The sequence below is a fragment of the Taudactylus pleione genome, unplaced genomic scaffold, assembly GCF_031769625.1.
Source record: "Taudactylus pleione unplaced genomic scaffold, aTauple2 ptg001052l, whole genome shotgun sequence".
Lineage (NCBI taxonomy): Eukaryota > Metazoa > Chordata > Amphibia > Anura > Myobatrachidae > Taudactylus > Taudactylus pleione.
This window is the reverse complement of record NW_028285453.1, coordinates 976,914-995,345: the sequence shown is the minus strand read 5'-3', so window position 1 is coordinate 995,345 and position 18,432 is coordinate 976,914. Positions and strand designations below refer to the sequence as shown.

Below are 18,432 nucleotides of genomic sequence, written 5' to 3'. Positions count from 1 at the left end.
TTCTATCCTTCAACTGGCTGGGGGCTGTCGATAGATGGATGACCAAACTCCTCAGGGCTGGGCCGCGGCTGCTTACATAAAGAACACGCTCATTGGCCAGACAGAGATAAACGAGAAGGAATGTGTAGGGATGCTTGGCCCCAACAATAGAAGCACCGGAAGAGAGTGGTCATGGAAAAAGATTCAAGATGTTTTCGACATATTGGAGTGTCTCTCAGTGAAGCATAATCATCTGTAGACATACCTTATTTAGTTTTTAGGATGCTTTTTTGGTCACTGAAAAACGTAAAAAAAGCACCTGGACAAGCACTTCTGGATTATTGATGTTTAAGAGACCTAACTGATCGGCAACATGTACAGTGTATCCGGAAAGTATTCAAAGCGCTTCACTTTTTCCACATTTTGTTATATTACAGCCTTATTCCAAAATGGAATAAATTCATTTTTGTCCTCAAACTTCTACACACAATACCCCATGATGACAACGTGTAAAAAGTTTTTGAGATTTTTGCAAATTTAATTTAAAAAACAAAAAACTAAGAAATCACATGTACATAAAGTATTCACAGCCTTTACTTTGTGGATGCACCTTTGGCAGTAATTACAGCCTCAAGTCTTTTTGAATATGATGCCACAAGCTTGGCACACCTATCTTTGGGCAGTTTCGCCCATTCCTCTTTGCAGCACCTCTCAAGCTCCATCCGGTTGGATGGGAAGCATCGGTGCACAGCCATTTTCAGATCTCTCCAGAGATGTTCAATCGGATTGAAGTCTGGGCTCTGGCTGGGCCACTCAAGGACATTCCCAGAGTTGTCCTGAAGCCACTTCTTTGATATATTGGCTGTGTGCGTAGGGTCGTTGTCCTGCTGAAAGATGAACCATCGCCCCAGTCTGAGGTCAAGAGCGCTCTGGAGCAGGTTTCATCCAGGATGTCTCTGTACATTGCTAAATTCATCTTTCCCTCTATCCTGACTAGTCTTCCAGTTCCTGCCGCTGAAAAACATCCCCACAGCATGATGCTGCCACCACCATTCTTCAGTGTAGGGATGGTTTTGGCCTGGTGATGAACGGTGCCTGGTTTCCTCCAAACATAATGCCTGGCATTTACGCCATAGAGTTCAATCTTTGTCTCATCAGACCAGAGAATTTTGTTTCTCATGGTCTGAGAGTCCTTCAGGTGCATTTTGTCAAACTGCAGGCGGTCTGCCATGTGCTTTTTACTAAGGAGTGGCTTCCGTCTGGCCACTCTACCATACAGGCCTGATTGGTGGATTGCTACAGAGATGGTTGTCCTTCTGGAATTTCTCCTTTCTCCACAGAGGAGTGCTGTAGCTCTGACAGAGTGACCATCGGGTTCTTGGTCACCTCCCTGACTAGGGCCCTTCTCCCCCCGATCGCTCAGTTTAGACGGCCGGCCAACTCTAGGAAGAGTCCTGGTGTTTCCGAATGTTTTCCATTTATGGATGATGGAGGCCACAGTGCTCATTGGGATCTTCAAAGCAGCATATATTTTTCTGTACCCTTCCCCAGATTTGTGCCTCGAGACAATCCTGTCTCGGAGGTCTACAGACAATTCCTTGGATTTCATGCTTGGTTTGTGCTCTGACATGCAATGTCAAGTGTTGGACCTTATATAGACAGGTGTATGCCTTTCAAAATCATGTCCAATCAACTGAATTTACCACAGGTGGACTCCAATTAAGCTGTAGGAACATCTCAAGGATGATCAGTGGAAACAGGATGCACCTGAGCTCAATTTTGAGCTTCATGGCAAAGGCTGTGAATACTTATGTACATGTGACTTCTAAAGCTGCATACAGACACACAACGATTTTTTTGAACAATTAACGTTAACGATATCATTTATCGTTCAAAAAATCGTTCATTTTCTAAGTTAAAACGATGAACGATTATCGTTCATTCACATTTGTAGTTCAGACTGACCATCTCAACAATTTTCATTAAGGGAATATGCAAAATTCGTTTATAGTTCAAAAAAATCGTTCACTACACTTGAAAAAATCTGACAGATAATAGTTCATAAAATCATTCAGAAAATCGTTGGTAACAAAATAGTTGTGTGTGTATGCAGCTTTAGTATTTGTTTTTTTATTAAATTTGCAAAAATCTCCCAAAAAACTTTTTACAAGTTGTCATTATGGGGTATCGTGTGTAGAATTTTGAGGACAAAAATGGATTTTATTCCATTTTGGAATAAGGCTGTAACATAAAATGTGGAAAAAGTGAAGGCTGTGAATACTTTCCGGATGCAGTGTAAGAGGGGTGGAGGGAGGAATGAGTATAATTGATGGAATCTTAATGTGAGCGTGATACTGGGTACACACTGGCTGATCAATTGTTCGGCCAATACATCGTGCCCGCGTCGGCCAGTGTGTACAGATGATATGTCTGAACGACGTCGTTCAGACATATCGCATTGGCTGTGCTGCACTGCCGATGAACAGATATGTCTGCAGACATATCTGTCCATCAGCAAGTGTGTATGGGCGATCAGCCAATCGCCCGTACACAGGGGCACCGAGAGGGGGGTGGAGCAGGTACTAATTACCCGGATCCGGCACCGTTCCCCATCCCTCTTAGGACACAGCAGCCCAGCACACACTGCTGTGTGCTGGGCTGTACTGGGAGACTGTCCGAGGCTAAAGCAGCAGACGGAGCAGTTTCCTATGCCAAAGAGGGGGGGGGGGGCGATCACACTGATCGCGCCCCCCTTTGACTGTGCACCAGGCCGAGGGGCACACAGCGCCCCCCTCTCCAGCGCCGCAAATATTTCTGTTTTTTCCTCGAAGGGGGCGCGGCCACACGTCTGCGATTATGCCACGCCACCTACCTGCCCCCAGGCCGGCCCGACCCGCTGCAGCATGCAGATGATGGTAGTTCAGTGTGTATGAACGACCATCATCAGCAGATCACTCGATCTACAGATATATCGCTATAGTGTGTACCCACCTTAAAGAGGTTAGTAATGATGACTTGGTTTGATAAAGATGAAGGGACCAATTTAGATAAACAGGTTCTTTTGATCAAATATGAAGAGGTAATGGGGAGGGGGTTGTCAATATAAATGAAATTAACTGACAATTTGACTGTAAATTCTTAAAGAGAGTTAATGATTATAAAGTGTTGTTATGAAGAGGCAAAATGAGTTAATTTTGAGGAGGATTAGTTAATAATGAGGAAATAATATTGTGGGAAGGTCACAAAAATTCTGTGTGTAATATATGGCAGTCATTAGGATGCTCTCTATTATATTGTGGTCATTAGGATGCCATGTGTTTCATATATTGGTCAGTAGGATGCTTTCTGTATTGTATCATTTCATTTACAAGGATGTTGTCTGCATTGTCCATCACTAATACTGGCCAAACTATCATGCAAATCAGTAAGTTACTTTGTTAGGTTTGCAGTACATTTTCCATGACACATTCCTGGGAGTAATTTTAGTTCATTTGAATAGAACAAACATCAGCACTTGCAAATGGTAGTGTTAACCAGTATTCACAGTTCTTTGTAAAAGAACGAGGTGGGTTTTTTTTTTTATCTTTGAAACCACTCTTTTCTCCTGCTATTCAGAGGCGAATCTTTTTCACCTATTACACTGCATTGACTTTCCACGTACGAGAAAAGTATTTGGAATTGAATACGGAGATCAGTTTCTGACTGGCGAAAAGTCGCAATCGGCAATACTTCTTCGCGGATCTCGGCTTTTCGCTTCTAATTGAATACGGCCCTAAGTTTGAGAACCACTGGTATAAAGTATTTTCTTAAGAAAGCACAGAAGAAAACAATTTTGTTAAGGACCAAAGAAAGTGTAAAAAAAACAAAAACAAAACTAAATTATTATTCTTCTATTATATATCCCCCTTAAGGCTCTGAGCACCACAGACGTACAATGTACGTATCAGTTAAATCTCCAAGTGTAAATTATACATCCTTTTAATATGTATAGTTTGGAGCAGAGAAGGGAAAGGAAGGACATTATAGAAACGTTTAAATATATAAAGGGTTTTAACAAGGTAAAGGCAGGAGACAATCCTCAAAGAAAGAGAAGTATTAGAAGACAAGAGGACATGTTCTGAAACTGGAGGGTGGTAGTTCAGGGGAAATTTGAGGAAAAATGACTTCACAGAAAGGGTAGTGGACAAGTGGAATAGCCTCCCATCAGAGGTGGTAGAGGCTAAGACAATACAGCAATTTAAACATGCATGGGATAGGCATAAGGATATCCTTCAGAAGATCAATAAGGTAAGAATCAATAAGGGTTGAAGTAACAATGTGTGTTTAAAAATGGGGCAGACTAGATGGGCCAAGTAGTTCTTATCTGCCATCAAATTCTGTTTCTATGTAGCACTTTCAGAGTGTAAAGCTTATCATGTAATTGACCATGATTAACAAGTTGTCCAGAAAGTGTTGGGTAGGATATGTCGGCGGCTAAAAAGCCGATGGTTCAAATCCCGACACTGGAAGCCAGAGGGAGTGAAATCCCGACAGGGGCGGTAAGTAGCCTAAGCCTCCCTTGGTGGTGCCTAACCCTAACCTCCCCCTGGTGGTGCCTAACCCTAACCCCCACTCCCCGTAGCCTAACTCTAACCCTTCCCGGGGGTTGCCTAACCCTAATCTCCCCCCCAGGGGTGACTAAACCTACCCCCCCCATCCCCGGGCCAAGTATCATACTTACCAGTCTTCTTACCTTTGGGATGTTGGGGGTCGGGATCCTGATCCCCTTTGGGTACTGTCGTGGGCATTATGCCGGGCGTCGGGATTCTGGCGTCGGTATATCGACGCCCGGGATCCCGTCCGCCGGAACCCAGCTGCCAGACTCTGTTGGAACACATTAAAATGTTCTATGAGAGTAAGTGACTATTCTGATAGGGAGAGAGTTCCAATAGTAGGGAGCAGCACAGGCAAAATCTTATGGGAGTGGGAGGAAGTTATCAGTTGGGAGGATAGGTGGCATTCATTAGTGGGCATGCGTGTAATGGAAGATGAGGTCGAAGATGTAAGGATTGGGTCAGGGCTTTGTAAGCGAATGCGAGGAGTTTGAATTGGGTTTTGAAGGGGAAAGAGAGCCAGTGAAGAGCTTGAAGGAGAGGGGAAGCAAATGTAGAACATTTGGAGAGGAAGATGAGCCTGGCAGCAGCATTGAGGACAGATTGGAGTGGAGACAGGTGGGTGTCAGGGAGGCCAGATAAGAAGAGGTTACAGTAATCCATGGAGGGTTGTTAAAAAAATTGATACGATAGGCACTGACAGAGGAGCTTTATAGCAGCTATACAAAATGAGGGGGGGGGTGGGGGGTGGGGGGATGGGGTTGATCAGCCTCCAAAAGAGTAATGTAATAAAAAATTTCATTAAAAAAAAAGAGGGTTGTTTTGCAGCGCTAAGGAAATCCTTAGCGCTATACAACCCCCCTCTTTTTATTACAGTAGTTCAGTCAAGAAATGACCAGTGAATGTCTGAGGGTCTTAGATGCCTCCAGTGTGGGAAAGAGTCTGATCCCGGAGATATTTCTAAAATGGAAATTGCAGGACTGCAAAAGATACTGAATGTGAGGTTTGAAGGAGAATAAGGAATCAATGACAACTCCAAGATAGCGCACTTGGGGACTAGAGGAGATGGTGGTGCCGTCAATAAATAAGCAGCAGAGAGATCAAGGAGAATGCAGAGAGGTCAAGGAGAATGAGCAGAGAGTAGCGGCCCTTGGGTTTGGTAGAACTCTCTTCCTCTCAGCAGCATATTTAAATACAGATTTGAATAATTATTCTACTTTAGGTGTTGTGGAACTACAACACTCAGCATGCATTCCCCTCCTGCTGGGCCTGAAAAGTGTAACATATGGAAGCAGCAGTGTGTGCACTGTGCGTTCTGTGACATTGGATACCTGCTTATAACAAAACAGCAACACATCAATTCCAGGACCAGGCAGAGTCCTGTTCCCATTGCCCAATGAACTGAAGAAGTGGAATACACGTTACGGCAAAGAGTAGTAATTAATTTGGTACTGTATAAAATTTGGGCTGCATAAAAACAGCTGTAACGCAGCTAGCACCATCATTAAAAAACAGTGTAGACACGTTTTGCATCTCTTCTACACAGCCTGCCTGCATTTTTTTTCTATGTTTTTGTTGATAGAAACTTTCATTTTAAATCTGGATACAAAAACAGGAAGCGGTTTCACTTCCACTCATTCCCACATCAAAAAGGCACATAAATTATTTATGTATCATTTTAATAAAATTTGAAATCTGGCAAGATGTGGTATAAAAGTTTGACAGGGTCTAGATAGACAGTCAATAGGTTGACAAACAAAAAAAATTAAAAAATATGGTGGTTGCTCAGATCAGCTTAAATACATAACACAGGTGCTTGTAAAGGGCGGGGTTTACACTGAACACAGAAAAAAGGGGATTTGCCCTCCAGCACACTGTAGCAAAATCAACAAAATATACTTAAATCCTACATAATAATAGAGATTCAGAGGTATTAGTTAAATACGTTTGCAAATATATGAATAAGCGCAAGGCCAATCGTCAAGGTTCCTCTATACTGGCGTCCCTAACATTAAGGGGTTCACTTCCGAGAAGCAGGGTACCCCAAAAAATTCCAGCCAAGGACCATCCCCAGTGCATCACACGAAATGGGGAAAAAAAGTTTTAATGTGTTTCTGTGTTCAGTCAATAGGTTGACACCAGATTGTCGACAAAGTGAAAAGGTTGTCACAATTTTAGTTATTTTAACCCTAATCCCCTCCCTAACCCTCCTCCTAGTACCCAACCCTAACCCTCCACAAAGTGCCTAACTCTAACCCTCCCCCTCTGCAGCCTAACCCTCCACCAAGTGCCTAACCAAAGCCCTCATCCTAACCCTAATTCTAAAAATGGTCAAAAAAAAAAATCTTGAAAAAAAATGTTGCGTCGACCTTTCTGTGTCAACAATTTGTGGGTCGATCTTTTGACAATGTCGACCATTTGACTATACCTACCCAAGTCCTTTTTGACCTTTTAACTGTCGACCATTTGACTCCGTCGACCATCTGTTGTCTGCCTATTAACTATCTATCTAGACACCGTAGATCTTCCCTTCTGGATACTAACCTGGCAAAACGGTTGTAACCCTACTGCACTTTTGGACACGCCCTCTGTCTGGGAATCTGAAACCAAAAGGTGGTAACCCAGCCAGCATCCAAGCTTCTGTTATAGCATGTTCATATATGCTATAGCTCACAGGTTCTCAAACTCGGTCCTCTGGACCCCAAACAGTGCATGTTTTCCAGGTCTCCTCAGAGAATCACAAATGAAACAATTAGATTCACCTGTGGATCTTTTAAAATGTGTCAGTGAGTAATGATCACACCTGTGCACCTGCTTAGTGACCTGGAAAATGTGACCTGTGTGGGGTCCCGAGGACCAAGTTTGAGAACCACTGCTATAGCTGATACAACTTAATACTAGATTTTCATTTTCAGTGGAGTTATTCTTTAATGACATATAGCTTTTTCTAAATCATACTGTAGTTACAGGATTATTTACAATACATAACCACAATATGTAATTATTAAATAACAGGAAAGCAAAATAAATCCTACTCTTAAGGCCCCCATACACGGTGCGATGGCGTCGTGCGAGACGACAGGGGGTCTGTCGTCCCACATATCGGGCGGTCCACACACACGGTGCGATCGGGTGGCCGACCGCCCGATATACCGGCTCCCCCCTCCCTAACCCACATAGCAATACATGGGATCACACATTGCATCGCCTGATCAACTGGTCCTGCAGAAAGATCAGGGGGTACGATGTAAGACCCAATGGGAGCGCACTCGGGCCGACATCAGGGCCATAGACGGTGCGATATAGCAGGCAAATCGCACTAATCAGTCGGATCGCCCGCTTTATCACCCCGTGTATGGGGGCCTTAAGAAACAGAATGAATTCAGCTACAATTCCAGAAATGCAGCCCCTGGGGAAATAACTTGGAACTCTTGTTGTGCTCGGTCTTGAATAATAAACAGCAATAGCCCTAGAAGAGATTTGGTATCACTCCCTGCATCCTGTTCTGAACTCTTTACCATCAATAGACATAAGTCCCACCATCAGACATGCGATAAAAAGAATATTCATTTATTTTAACAGGTAATATACTGTAAGTTCAGCAGCAGCAACACCACCAGGGTAGAGGCAGCCGAAACAGATACTAAGTAGTGTATCAGTGGCTTATTCCGCTCTACATCGGTTGTAAAGTGTGTGCTGCTTTGATAACCTAACCACTCAAGTGCAATGGGGAGTTACCTCTCAATCTGCATACATTTTGCAAGGAAATAAATCTGCAAAATACATTTACATTTAACTTCACCTCCAGCTCATGTCTGTTTATTAGCCAAGCAGATCACCTGCAGGCTGACAGCAGGAGCAGAGTGTGCCGATCTTGTGGGAGACAATGACCTGTACATCTGTATGTTTATGTTAGTGGGGACATTGCTACATGTGACAGGGGGCAGTCTTGCTGGATCCCAAAGGCACATAGTAATGATGTTCATCTCCTGCCAAGCTTATGCAGTAATATTGTGGTGTCAAACGCAACTTTATATGAAAGCAAATACCATACATTCAACTTGTTTTCCTGTACATGGAGAAAACACACAAGGGAAATTCTGATAAACTAGGGATTCATGAATACATATGAAAAATCACCTCACCTACATACTGGCTTCATCACGGAACCCGTTTCTCCTCCATCTAGCAGTTAATATAAAAAAAACACAGGGACCTACTTTTTTTCCTAACCTCTGTCTACTCTTATATGGGTAGATGTACTAAGCCTTGGAGAGATATGCAGTGGAGAGAAATAAAGTATCAACCAATCAGCTCCTATCAGTTTTCAAACACAGCCTGTAAAGGGACAATTAGGAGCTGATTATTTTGTACTTTCTCTCTTAGTACATCTACCCCTAGGTCACAAACAGACAATATTTCTTTGACAATTTTCAACCAATGAAAGCCTAGATTCAGGATACGGTCTGTTAATTTATACAAGCTTTAAAGAGAAATAACTGCTAAACACCTACCACCGGAGACAGGCGCATCCATAAACACAGCTCCCATTTTTTCAACTGCTTTTGCCAATTCTTTAGACACAGCTGGGTCAATCGTGCTCGAGTCAATCAGTAGAGAACCCTTCTTTATTTTTCTGTAAAATCAAAGTGACATATTTAATAGTGACTCTCCAGACACAACTTTACAGCGTGACAAAGTAATACTTACAGGTATGTTAGCAATACATGAAGTGTGTCTATGTGCACAAAGTGATGGAACCCTGCGGCCTCTAACATGGCCCCACTATAGTACTAGGAGCTCTAACCCAACTTCATGTGGTGGAAGGACCAAAGCAATCACAGCCCAGTCCAACCTCATGCTTAGGGATACAGCGATAAGCCTGAACAGCCTAACAATTTGTTATGCACTTCTTACATACAGTTTATACTGGTGACCATAATCCACAGCCAATGTACCAGGAGCAGTCTCCACTACTGCTACGCCCTCATGCACTAGCCAGGTCTAATTTACCCATTGATATTGACAACCCCATTGTACTAGGTGGAGCTGGTAGATTCTCCTCTTGGAGACAGACATCCCCCAATGTCAGCCAGCAAAGAAGAAATTTAAGCCTGAATACATCAGAGATATTGTTCTGAACGCCATCATCGGCCACAATGGTGACTGCCTTTACTCCTTTACTGCCCCCACCACTATGCATGGACTTCATGTAATTAAGAGAGAGAGAGTGTGTGAGTGTTCTCTGTACAATGCTGCATAACATGATGGCACTATAAAAATAAATGACAATAATAATTAAGGTGTGATCAAGTCAGAGAAATTGACAGGTGCTAGTGGTCTTTTTTTCGTTTCTGTAATGGCATCCTGACAGGCCCACCCCTCTTGTTCAGTGTCATTTTTTATGGTGAATTCATGAACACTGACACTGCCAGACAGCACATCTGGTGCACAGTTCGTGTGGGCCTCCTCCGTGATTTCTCTTTACTTTACTCCATGATCTTGGACAGTAACAAAAGGTGCTGAACTCTCTCCCTTTGTACAGATGTGCCCTTACATATTTTTGCTGCAGTCGCACTAAAGAGCCCCTCTCTGCACACCAGGTCCTGTCAGACTCTGCTAGAGCCGGGCTTCGTTTTTGCGTCTTTTTGTGTCGTAAATGCGTCTAAAGCTGGGTACACATTACACGATGTAGGTACCCTGCCGACGCACGATATGATAAACATAATGTGCGGTCGTTTGACACTACACGATCTTGTGAATGACCGGACGACATGCGTTCTCCAGCCACATCCACAAGCATGGGGTCATTCATCAAATTGACAGACTGAGCAGCATGTAGGCTTGATCCGTCGATGCGAAGAACGACCCCGCAGGAGCGGGCATTGTCGCTCATAGTGGGTACACACTGCCGATATGTCGCCCGATCTGGCGGATCAGGCCAACCTATCGTCTAATGTGTACCAACCTTAAGTCGCAATGCGATGCGACTAGGATAGACCAGCAGACTGATTAAATTTGCTACGTACCCACTTGTATATCTGTGTGCCACTGAGTCCCTAAATCTGTATAGTGCTACAATGTAGCGGTCGCAGCTTTTTTCATTCCAAGTTCCGTTGTGCTTCATATGCAGACTCAGGTGCACACAGATATACAAGTGTTGCATATCAAACTAATATTAAAGATTGTAGAAACATGTGTGAGGATAATCCATGACTAAGCTAATGTGCCCAGGGTTTCTGGCAAACTCACACCTGTGCTGCGGAGAGGAAATGTATTTGCACACGTAATGGTCTGTGACAAGTCTAATTGCTTGGAGTGTAAACTTTGACATATAATGGAAACAAACATTGACACCTAATAACAAGCATCAGCAAGGTTTATTTTTTTTACTTATTTGAATGGTACATAGCTAATGGCAGAGTAATGTCACTAATACGCACATGCAAAAGGGGTTAGTCAAATTAGCAATATGAAAACCTACTTTAAAATTCCATTGGCTCCCGTGTAGACATCTATAGCATTCAGGCTTGATGGCAACATGGTAATAATTCTGTCAGCCTTGTCTGCAACGTCTGATGGTGAATCCATGATCTATAATAATAATAATAATAATAATAATAATAATAATAATAATAATAAATATTGACTGGGTTACATCAGAAAGTGCATCTCATTCTGCCTGGTTTCACAAATAAAACTAATTTTAGTATAGTAAATATAGAAAAGTTACCTAAATGACCTGTTAACAATACTCAAAAAATATATACCGTAGGTAAAATCCTTACTGGACTACGAACCATAAAATTCAAGAGACTTCAGATGTAAGAAAGAATAAAATCCATTACAAACACATATTATTATTAATATAATAGACAGACAGACATTCACTTGGGCCAAAAGAGGGCACTCAGCAGTCTAAGTAAAATGAAGGCTTTATTAATTCAACAGGGTAAGTATCACAAGTCAACGTTTCGACCGCTGAGGGTCATTGTCAAGACAGTCCACAAAAAGCATCAGCACAACATGCAGTCAATAGGTACCTATTATTGGTACAGGGACTGCCTGTTACCTTAGTGGAGCACCCCTTTGCTGAATTTTGTTGGTATGTGAGTGCGGACTATTGGGACTATATATATTTCACGTACACACTTAAAGGTGCCATTTATCCTGGGTCATTATACCTTAATAGGGCATTTGTACATTAAAGTAAATCAGTTCTCTTAAGATGCGTACACACTGTACGATTAAAACGCACGATATCGATCATATCATTATTGTTCATATCGTGCATTTTTCGGTGCCTCCAACCCACCAACGACCTGCGATGCGCGGGCACATATGGACGATAACGGTATCGTCCATTGCCTGAGCATGCAGGCCAACCTAGTCGATATTGCCCAGGTTACTATAGGGACCTGCGATCAGCCAACATTGGTGGGTTGGTGGTGTGCTGGATAATCAATATCGATCATCCAGCACACCTGGGAGATCGTTCAATGATATTGTTATCGTTGACGATCGTCCCGTGTGTATGCACCATTACTGCTAATGAACGGTCACAGGAGGAGCCACAATTAAACTTTTTATACCTGAATGAAATTACTACTTCAAAAAGATACATGCAAGAAATATTTTCTACAAAAGGTACCGGGATACACATATTTTGGAGTGAAACAAAATGTACAGAATTACATTTCAGCAATAGTTTATCTTTAGTTATAATAATTTTTCTTTAATTGTATAAAGTGACATTGTCTTATGGCAAAAAATGATAATCAGGTTTATTACAATTTCAACAAAAAAGCAATTTGCAACAGATACCCTTTTATTGTATGAGCACTCAGTGACAAATGTTATCTTAGTAGGTCATTATAAATTAATGATTATATATAAAACGTAAGGCTGACAGCGAGCGAGTACTGCACCGGTTTGCATAGTGTAACTTACATGAGACCGCTGTGAATGCTCTGAAAGCAAATGTACGCATGTTTACAATACCTTCAGACTGAAAAGGTGGAAAAGGGGATGGAAGGAGTGGTCTGACATATGCAGAGGACACTGAGGGAAGCTTTTTTTTGTGTGCGTTTTTTGCTTTTCTGTTTAGTTAAATTTACGCCCATTTAACAAACATCTCTAATCTATTCACCGATACATAACTAGCAAACCATGGCGGCAAATTCACAAGTGACAGATATTAGTGAAAGATATTTTAAAATACACTAATGGCTAAGATGCACCCTGCACACTACAGCAATACATACTTGCTATACAAACAGGGGTATTAACATACGCGCACTACACAGTAATAAGCACACCGCCGCCGGTGACGGGTAGTCCACTCGTACTACCCGGTGGCAGTGTATTTGTTTTAGCAGCCAATGAGAGAGTCAGACAGACTCTCATTGGCTGCTGCACTCCCTGCCGAAGCAGCACTGGAGCTCACTCATGAGTTCCACCTCCCGGCTCCCACAGTAGGTGGGTGATGGGAGAGACGTCATGAGGTCTCTCCCATAGTGCAGAGTAGGCCGGGAAGACGGAGGATCAGACAGCAGCAGGCGCATTGATTTCAGGTAAGTGTTTTTCTCTTATTTTTTTCTTTGTCCTATATATGCAAGGGGCACTGCATAGGGGTGGAAGCACTGCATAGGGGGGACTATTACTGGGGGCACTGCATAGGGGTGGAAGCACTGCATAGGGGGGACTATTACTGGGGCCACTGCATAGGGGTGGAAGCACAGCATAGGGGGGACTACTACTGGGGGCACTGCATAGGGGGGGGGACTACTACTGAGGGCACTGCATAGGGGTGGAAGCACTGCATAGGGGGGACTACTACTGGGGGCACTGCATAGGGGTGGAAGCACTGCATAGGGGGGACTACTACTGGGGCACTGCATAGGGGGACCAGTGGGGGGAGGGGGGGGGGGGGCTTTAATAAATCATGCTGGCTGTATTTATTTGCCTGCTGCGTGCATGTACCCCATCATGAGCTGAGTGTTATATTTTACTGTAGTGGTCCTAAATCCTGTGCAAGCTGTTTCTATCTAAAATATATATTTGTTAGTTTTTGGTTTTTTTTTTATTGGCTCGGTAACCAAGGATTTGGAAACCCCCCTTTCAAAATCCTGCGTTAGCCACTGCCTCCAGCTGCTGTGTTACTACACATCCTAGTAACAGTTTCGCTATAAGGAAATGCTGAAACTGTTGCAGGGCATGCTGGGATGTGTAGTTCCACAACAGCTGGAGGGCCGCATGTTGAATACCTCTGCCATACACTATTTGTCCCTGAATTCTTCTCTCGTCTCTGTACATGGTCTGTGCTTTTGTTATTCTCTACAAACGCTCTCTCCCTCCTTGCTCTTTCCTACGATCCTTCCTCTCTCCTAGCCGTCCCAACCTCTCTCCTGTCCTGCTTCTACCTTTGTGTTTCTGAATAACAATGTTACAAAATAAAAAATAAAAAACACACTGATCAGTTAAACATTTTTCGTTGCACCATTTTTTTATTATTAAATGAATGAACAACTTATCTAATTGATTTACAAATATTGATATCTTATATCGGCACATTTTGTTTCAAAAGATGAATTCATGCTATATAACCCTTGCGCAGCTCCTGCTAGCGTAGTTTATATATGTAGCCACAAATTATACAGAGTATACATTCTACAAAAAAGCACATTTATATACTGTATTACTGCCCATCACCCTGCAGGCTTCTTAATAGTTCATTTTATACACAAAACAGGAATAACAACAATTACATGTATAATGGTCTATAATAATACCAAACAATGAAGATAAACAAAATAATCACAAACAGAAAAATAGCTTTATTACATGCAATTTACAACAAAATGTCCAACTGTTCGTGTTTTTAGACTTTTTGTGCTTGAATTTACATATAAAAGTGTCCACTAATGAATATGATGCTGTAGATAAAACAATAAAACGCCTGGTTATGTTAAGTCCTTAGATCATGCAAAGAAAAAAAATAGCGCACTTTCCTTTTGTTAATTCCTGGGCACTCCATCATAAAATAGGTATGCACTTGTAAAAAGAGAGTCCTGGAAAACATTTTATTGCGGGGAAAGGATGGCAATGCCTTCACACTTTTATGCCAAGTAAGTAACTGTGTGGAAGTCACGGCCTAAAGTAACAAGAATGCCTCGTACCCTTCAAAAGCTCAGCAGGGAGTTCCTTTCTGCCTTGACTGAAAAGGAACATTGCTGTCTGCCACCAAAACGCTCAAAGAAAGGAGAGATCTTTACGTACTAATTAGGTCTGTTGGAATACATCCACAATGTTCCAGACTTATGGGGCAGATGGCCCCAATAAGCAGGTGGAGAACTGCAATAAAATTGCTAGGACCTATTTTTGAGATGGGCTACATCATCAGCCAACAAAACGTTTTAAAACAGGTGTCAGTTTAACACAATAAGAAGGTTGTCAGGTGTGTATTATGCTATGAATTATTCACTCCTCTGCTGTTCCTGCTGACAGAGCGGCTGAGCAGGCAGAGGGGAAAGTCACTGAAGCTCACACACAGTATTCCAGCAGCATAACATAAGTTGTAGATCACTTTGAAGCCAGTTTAGAAAATGGGGATTGGAGATAATAAAACTAATGGGTAGATCAGGGAGGGCTTTAATCAATAATGCTAAGAGCAAATAAAAGGTTACAGCGACAGCAATGTAGTCCTGCAGGGAGTTACAGATCACAGCTACCACACACACACATACACACATACAAATACACTTCACTAGTTGGGCTAATTATTATTGTATATTTTTAGAAAAATAAAAAGATAATTTTATTCCGTTTGTTTGATTAGAGAGTTGTGATGCAAATATTTTTCTGTGTTAAGGCGAGTGTGATTTCACATTCCCACATTATCACAGCTACTATAACAGTGTACACGAGGGTGCAGTTTTATTATTATTTATTTTCAGCATGTATAATGCATAATAATCAATTTTCTTATATAGGAGATTCCTCACATATTGATATGTGATCATGATCACATTGATCATTGTATTGTTACTTTATGTAACATTTATTATACTATGAATGTTTTTTTTTTATCTTTTTTGAGTTTAATCTGACTGTAGAATACACACAGAAGTAGGATCTATGTAAATTGTATAACTAAATACCTACATAAGCACTTCATTGGGGAGTGTTGTTCCTTATCGCACATCTGAAATTATTTGACTGGTATGGACTATATAGTTTTATTATGCATTATGTATTGCTGTTCATAGGCTGTACAATGTATAATGTTCATACGCTGTAATTAAACAAAGGGTTCCCAAACGCAAGCCTCAAGGTTATCCAACAGTTCAGGTTTTAGACATATCCATGGTTCAGCACAGGTGGTTAAATCAAACTGACTGAGGTACTAATTAAGTCACCTGTGGTCAAGCATGGATATCCTTAAAACCTGGACCGTTAGGGTGCCTTAAGGACCGAGTTTGGGAACTTCTGGGTAAAGCTATAAACACACCTAATGATTTTACACGCAATGGAATTTGTCTCTTGCAAAGTGCACACTCTATGATACACCACTGTTCTTTATACATTTATATGTTACATGCTATTCCCAGGGCTGTGCCTGATATCTCTGCTTGCTAATGGCCTGTTCTAGAGAATGCCTGCTTGCTGCCAGTCTTGTAACAATTCAAATTCCTTGTAATGTTCCTCATGTCCTTCTGTAAATTTGATTGCTATTGTGACCCTGAAATACTGCCATTATCTTATGAATATTGCACAAAATTGTCGATAATTACTTCTATTATTATTGCATTCACTTCTCACTCATTAGGTAGTATGTCAACTGTTATTAATCCCCCTTGCCCGATATCACTGCCCGCTTCTCAGGTCCTGCCTGCGTCCGATGGAGCAGCATCAGATCAACACCGGGGACATAGCGCCTTCCTTATCTGTAACACACCCCGTCACCGCCCCCAAACGCCGACAGCCTGTCAATCAAGCTGCACCCAGAGCCGCACTATGACCACCGTTGCAAGACCATCGCACCACATGCGCAGTGAGGCTCCGACGCATGCACACAACTGAAAACATCAGTTATTTCCAACAGAATAAGAATAGTGTCCATCTCTGAACCATGCTCTTAGTACTTTAATTTCATGGGCAGGATGAGCAACACATGGAACATACTTGTATTTCCATGTACTGCACATCTCCCACATTGTCATTTATGTAGTGCGCCCAAGACAGCTGCCTCACCTGGTAACCTTATGTATAGGATGAACAATGCATGGATCTGATGATTTTGTAAGGACTGTAATCTCACCTAGTATTTGTATCACCTCCATTATGTATCATCTCTGCCAGGCACTGCTTATTCTGCCCATTGTACCCTATAATGTGAGCTTGAAATATCTGCCTCACCTAGAACCTTCGTGAGTAGGATGGATAATCCTTGGAACCGATGACCTAACATGGCTGCCTCACCTCTGTATTGTGTTCTTGATTTCTGTAAATGTAAAGCGCTATATAAATATTTATGAAAAGTGCAAAATAAAATAAAGGACTATGAATAAAAAAAAAAATAAAAAAAAAAAGTATTGCACTGAATAGAAGGCCAATATAAATTGTGCAAACACTTAGGCCCGTACTCAATTAGGGTGCGAAAAGTCTATGCTGGACGCTCCACATCAGAGGTTAGAGTGGGGATAAAGTATCAGGCGCGTGCCCGCTTATCCCCGTATTCAATTTCAAAGGAGCGAAAACGGAACCCGGCGAATTTGAATCTACAAAAAAAAAACGGGAATTTTCGGGAAATGTGCCTCGGACCCCCCTAAAGATGTCCAGACATGGGGGATCACTATGGGTACTCCCATTTTTGCCTGCTGAAGGGAGTCGGGGTTTCTAATAGGCGCAGCAGGTGCATTTTTGCGGAAATGAAGAAGTGGTGAAGAATAGTACTTAGGGGTTTTTTTCGTTAAAATAACTTGTCCCATCAAATTTGGGGTACATGAAATTGGGTACAAGCATTTATTTAAGTCCCTAAAGTTACTTTGAAAAATTCTTGCTGCAACCACCCGCAATGAAGAATACACCTGCCGCATACTTGGGTACCCCCCCTTAAATTATTTAGTTAGATAAAAACTTGTTTCCCATATTTTCTTTTTTTTTACCCCAAAAGTAAAATAATTTTCTTGGGCTGTCCCTATTTTTATTTTATTTTTTTACTACACATTTCGTTTTTAGGGGCAATTCCCAGGGGTGCAGGCTATTATTTTTTAAGCCTGCATCCCTAAACCCCAATTCTGGCTTTTTTTTTGCCATGTAAAACATGGTGAAAACTTATCCCCGTTGTTTTACAAAGACTTTTCGAATCGGCGAAAAGTCTTTGTAATTGAATATGGGCATAATTGAAACAGGCGAAAATGACATCATCAGCGAAAATGTATCGCCGATTCTGACATTTCGCAGCCTAATTGAATACGGACCTTAATAAAATAAGTCAACAGTTAAGTAATAAGGAGCCTGCAGTGTATTTTCTAATGAAGCTCACAGAGCTGATGTGTCCTTACAACAACCGCCATTCACAGCAGAGAACTTCCAAGCCACTCAAACCATCAACGGCAGATCAAAACTATCCTGTCTGTAACCCATTCATTTAAAGCATACAGGGCCGCTGAAAGGGTGGGAGAGTACTAATTTTCCGGGTCCAGGCTTAGAGGCTAGCCCACAGGGGCTCCTCTGCCTGTGCGGGGGGAGCGATCACACTGCTTGCAAGCACCCTGGATTTGCCCCTGGCTGAGGGGATCCCGGGCTCCCATGTTCAGCATGCTATTGAAAAAAAATATTCTAAGGGGGCATGGCCACA

At 42.1% G+C, this 18,432-nt stretch overlaps 1 protein-coding gene across 1 annotated transcript in view; it reads right to left on the bottom strand.

The window, feature by feature from the left end:
* The window catches only part of HIBADH (3-hydroxyisobutyrate dehydrogenase), a 155,289-nt gene that overhangs the window by 123,039 nt on the left and 13,818 nt on the right, over nucleotides 1–18,432 (bottom strand). The window contains exons 3-4 of the mRNA XM_088461443.1: nucleotides 11,056–11,165; nucleotides 9,086–9,207 (exon numbers count right to left, since the gene is read on the bottom strand). Of these exons, the coding sequence (XP_088317569.1) occupies nucleotides 9,086–9,207; nucleotides 11,056–11,165 (232 nt within the window). The remainder of the gene's footprint in view (nucleotides 1–9,085; nucleotides 9,208–11,055; nucleotides 11,166–18,432) is intronic.